Source organism: Oncorhynchus gorbuscha, linkage group LG08 (assembly GCF_021184085.1).
Source record: "Oncorhynchus gorbuscha isolate QuinsamMale2020 ecotype Even-year linkage group LG08, OgorEven_v1.0, whole genome shotgun sequence".
Classification (NCBI taxonomy): domain Eukaryota; kingdom Metazoa; phylum Chordata; class Actinopteri; order Salmoniformes; family Salmonidae; genus Oncorhynchus; species Oncorhynchus gorbuscha.
This window is the reverse complement of record NC_060180.1, coordinates 19,119,835-19,124,860: the sequence shown is the minus strand read 5'-3', so window position 1 is coordinate 19,124,860 and position 5,026 is coordinate 19,119,835. Positions and strand designations below refer to the sequence as shown.

Sequence of the window (5,026 nt, the reverse complement as noted above, 5' to 3'; positions counted from 1 at the left end):
AGGTAACTTTGAGGCAGAATGTGTATAATTTAGAATGTGCCAATGGCAGTAAATTATTGCAGCCCATGGGCAAGAATGCAAAAGCTCAAGAAGGATCTTAAAATTGGTCATCTATAAATTGGAAGGGCAGGTTTTGTAACTCCTTTGATACAATATTATTACACAAATATAATGTAGTTATTAAAGGGGTAATCCGCAGTAAACAATAAAGTGGCCACCTGCCACTGTTTTGGTAAAGAGCTGAGGGGTTGGGCTGGAGAAATGTGTCTCAAGTTCATACAGAGCCATGGATGCAAGGACTGACCATCCATTATATCAAACTTATAGTTGTAGTCATATTCTGAGGCTATACAATGTTTGTTTACAATTACATTGTTTACAAATAATGGTCAAACAAGCTTATATTTTTAGTTCTGATGGGGTATGACAGTTGAAATAAACTCATGAGACTTCAAGAATCAATGAGTATATAATTTATCAAAGTCCAAAAATGGAAGTACCAATCGCATTTTGCCGCTTTAGATACATTTAAAATGTGCAGCTCGTTAGACGACAGAAAACTACAAACGCTTTACGTTAATCTTTCGTAATGTGTTGTCACAACATAGTCATTACTACAGTAACAGCAATATACGACCAAAGATGGCGCCCCACGTTTGTCTCTTGTGAGGAAATGTTGTTAGAGAAAATACTATTTCACGGATCTAGGCAGTTTTGCGATAGTTTATTGTGAAAGCAAGATATTACATTTATATTTTCGCTATTTACGTGTGATAATTGTATTGTGCAAGCCGCAATGGCGATGCAAGGTGGGACTGCACTTCAGGAGAAGGTCAGTCGGATGTTGAGCAGAAAGCATAAAAAGCCCGTTCTGAAACCCAACAAGCCGCTTGTTCTGAAAGATGAGGTCGCCAACAGGAAAATAAAGAAAGGGGGTAAGGCTTTTCTGTTAAAGGCTTCCAAATTAACCCGTGTAATGACATTTTCTATCCAGTGGATACGGCTGTAGACCTAACACAGCCAACAGCCCAGTACATTTAGTTAGCTAATTGCACGTTTTGTTATTTATTGCTTTACGATTTGTACTGAACGACACGTTTCCCCTAAACGGTGCGCACCGTTCTTGCAACAGTCTTGAGGTACGTTTGCTAGCGGTTGGCAAGGTGTGACCTTATCAATATGGGTGTGAATTACTATTTTAAATCGCAACCTCGTGCAGCACACAGAACACACGATCGTCCTCTGGCCCATCATAATCACGTCGTTCTTCAACTGGGAAGTGTATTCATTCCGCCAAACATTGGCAACTAAAACGAGTTTCTATTTGAGAAATGCGGGTAGGTTCCTCCCCGTTTCATTTGCTTCTGTTTAAGAAACGTTTTGGAACATAATAGGCGGAATTAATTTCCCCTGGTCGTGCTGTTCAGTACAGCATAGTTTCGGTGGAATTGAACATTGCACACTGTTCTGTCTATTGAACGTGCCCCAGCTCTCTACACTCTAATTGGTCGGCTGTGTTGACTGTTACATCTCTCCATTTACAATGTTTATAAATGACACACTCCTGAAATCATTGTAGATCAGTCATCAGTATGCTGAATTAGTAGTACCTTATAATTTTGACAACAGCATTGGAAAGTGATTACACTGTTTTCCCACAGAGGCCACATGCGTCACAGAGATGTCCATGATGATGGCGTGCTGGAAGCAGAACAACTTCGTCGACACCCTCTGCTCCAATGAAATGCAGTCCTTCTATAAGTGTGTTGAGAAAGCCCAGGTATGTTGCTGCTACTCAGTGTACAGGAAGTCCTTGCTCCAGGCTTATTGCACACACCCCTCTCTCCCGACCCCCTGTTGTTTTAAACTACGTCAGCACGGTTATGTTATTTTATTAAACATTTTGCTAGGAGACAAGGGCCAAGGTAATGAGACAGCACGGGTAACATAATTTTCTCTGCCGTTAACTGTCTTGAGTCATAACCAAACTCTCCCCCTGCCCAGTTTCCTTTAGGGTCTTCCCTCCTGTTTCGCTTTTTATTTGTGTCAGGGCTAATTTCCCCTCAGCTGAGGTGCCCAGCTACTGCATTCTATTTTAGTGCCGCACAAATGGATAACAAGTTATTAGCTTAATTACGCTTTCAGTTTAGTGTCTACAAGTAGTAATACATTATTTATAAATGTGAATAAATACACTATATTTACAAAAGTATGTGGACACCACATCAAATGGGTGGATTCGGCTATTTCAGCCACACCCGTTGCTGACAGGTATATAAAATCAAGCACACAACCATGCAATCTCCATAGACAAACATCGGCAATAGAATGTTCTCGCTGAAGAGCTCAGTCACTTCAACGTGGCACCATCATAGGATGACAACTTTTCAACAAGTCAGTTCGTCAAAATTCTGCTCTGCTAGAGCTTCCCCGGTCAACTGTAAGTGCTGTTATTGTGAAGTGGAAACATATAAGAGCAACAATGGCTAAGCCGGGAAGTGGTAGCAAGAAGAGTGGCAAGAAGAAAGCCATTTTTTAAAGATATCCATATAAAGTTTGCCACAAGCCACCTGGGAGACACACCAAACATGTGGAAGAAGGTGCTCTGGTCAGATGAAACCAAAATTGAACTTTTTGGCAACAATGCAAAACGTTATGTTTGGCATAAAAGCAACACAGCTCATCACCCTGAACACACCATCCCCACTGTCAAACATGGTGGTGGCAGCATCATGGTTTGGGCCTGCTTTTCTTCAGCAGGGACAGGGAAGATGGTTAAAATTGATGGGAAGATGGATGGAGCCAAATACAGGACCATTCTGGAAGAAAACCTGATGGAGTCTGCAAAAGACCTGAGACTGGGACGGAGATGTGTCTTCCAACAAGACAATGATCCAAAACATAAAGCAAAATCTACAATGGAATGGTTCAAAAATAAACATATCCAGGTGTTAGAATGGCCAAGTCAAAGTCCATGTCACGACTAGTCAAGGTGGGTGGAATCAGGCGCAGAGAGCAAATAGTGAATAGAGGTTTATTCTCCGGTGAACAACAATAAACACGGACAACCCAAAATACAAACAGGGTGAAAAATATCCAAAACAGGAAATAACAGACAAACCGGAGAAATAAAACACAAAAACACCGACAGCCGAAACGAAATGACAAAACAAACAATCCCGCACAAAACAAGGGCGGGGCAACCTACATATTATACAGATACTAATTAACTAACACACAGGTGAAAACAATCAGACAAAACCAACAGATAACCGAAAAGGGATCGGTAGTGGCTAATAGGACGGTGACGACGACCGCCGCGCACAGCCTGAACGGGCAGGAGAGCCAACCTCGGCGGAAGTCGTGACAGTCTAGACCTGAATCCAATCGAGAATCTGTGGAAAGAACTGAAAACTGCTGTTCACAAATGCTCTCCATCCAACCTCACTGAGCTCGAGCTGTTTTGCAAGGAGGAATGGGAAAAAATGTCAGTCTCTCGATGTGCAAAGCTGATAGAGACATACCCCAAGCGACTTACAGCTGTAATCACAGCAAAAGGTGGCGCAACAAAGTATTAACTTAAGGGGGCTGAATAATTTTGCACGCCCAATTTTTCAGTTTTTGATTTGTTAAAACAGTTTGAAATATCCAATAAATGTCGTTCCACTTCATGATTGTGTCCCACTTGTTGTTGATTCTTCACAAAAAAATATAGTTTTATATCTTTATGTTTGAAGCCTGAAATGTGGCAAAAGGTCGCAAAGTTCAAGGGGGCCGAATACTTTCGCAAGGCACTGTATATCTATAACACAAAATCCAGTATTGAATGAGGAAAATATTTTCTTAAAGTTTTTCTTTCAATGTATTTCTTTACAGATTGCAGTGAAAAACAAATCGGAGCAACACACCATCGGCCAGAGTGGACGCCTTCAACCCAAACAAGCTACTATCCTGCTGAAAAGATACCCCAACTTACACGTAGAAATCTAGGACTACTCCCAGCCCTACTACTACGATGTATTAATTGTGGGCCAGAGAATCTTAACCACCCTGCCCACTGTCCTCTGTTATCATGCTTGGCCTTTGTGGCCAACTGAGGTCTCTGCTAGTTCTTACGGTAAAGAGGAAGTCTCTTAGATCACAGAAACATCACCAACGTTCCACGAATGCTAGACGTGATTCATCAACAAAGTGAATTAAGTGGATTTATTGTGCTGCAGATGCACTTCTTGTGATTGCCATATTAAATTGAGTATGCTGTTATAGGTCATCAAATAAAACAGTACCATTAAAATGGCTTCAGTCACAAAAGAAGATTCCTACGAATATGTAACTTCACTCATTGTCTAGTATTTTGAAGAGCATTTTCATTACGCATTCAGTTATTGCTATATTATTGCATGGCTTTTTAAGATGCCCTATTAATTTACATTTCTCAAATAACGATCAAGGACATTTGTTTTCATAACTTGACATGATATCGTGTGTGTGCCCTGGATGAAATATAGTGTGACTGACTGTTATCTCAGTGTCCTGAGTTGACTCCCATAAAATGTATTTCCCTTTAAAAATGATCTAAATAAATCCATACTGTACAGACAGTGGTTGCTAACGATATTAAGATATTGGTGACCTCTGCAGTATTTAATTATGGTTATTTTGTTGCATTTCCTCTGGAGTGCACCACCACCGGACATTCACCTCAATAGGATACCTATTTTGAGTTTACAATGGATCACTCAAATGTAATTTGAAACACTCCTGATAAAGTTGAACTGCCTAGCTGTTCTGTATTATTGGCCAATTTGCCAGATAGGATTTCATGCCAGGAAGCAAAGCCCATTGCAGGTCATAGTCTTATAGGTATTGGAAATCATATTAAGATTACTGAGGTACCAAGACAATATCTCAGTGACCGACTAATGTCTACTGGAATATCAGCTCCAGTTTCCATTACCTTATAATTCACTCCTTTTTATAACTCACTCCTTATAATTCAAGTCCTTTTTATTCAGGCAATGGTTTT

The 5,026-nt window shown here is 40.5% G+C and overlaps 1 protein-coding gene across 1 annotated transcript; it reads left to right on the top strand.

Moving 5' to 3' along the window:
* Positions 1-613: 613 nt before the first annotated feature.
* On the top strand, positions 614-4,621 carry chchd1 (coiled-coil-helix-coiled-coil-helix domain containing 1). Its single transcript, XM_046357874.1, has 3 exons — positions 614-935; positions 1,662-1,780; positions 3,877-4,621. Exons 1-3 carry the CDS (start codon positions 797-799, stop codon positions 3,988-3,990), a joined length of 372 nt encoding a protein of 123 aa, XP_046213830.1. The 5' UTR covers positions 614-796; the 3' UTR covers positions 3,991-4,621.
* The last annotated feature ends 405 nt before the right edge of the window (positions 4,622-5,026 follow it).

What these genes read in the sequence shown, in the direction of transcription:
- chchd1 (XM_046357874.1), top strand. Translation starts at nt 797, where the DNA reads ATGGCGATGCAAGGTGGGACTGCACTTCAGGAGAAGGTCAGTCGGATG. An exon ending in CAGGAAAATAAAGAAAGGGG is followed by an intron (nt 936 to 1,661) that starts GTAAGGCTTTTC and finishes GTTTTCCCACAG; the next exon opens with AGGCCACATGCGTCACAGAG. An exon ending in AGTGTGTTGAGAAAGCCCAG is followed by an intron (nt 1,781 to 3,876) that starts GTATGTTGCTGC and finishes ATTTCTTTACAG; the next exon opens with ATTGCAGTGAAAAACAAATC.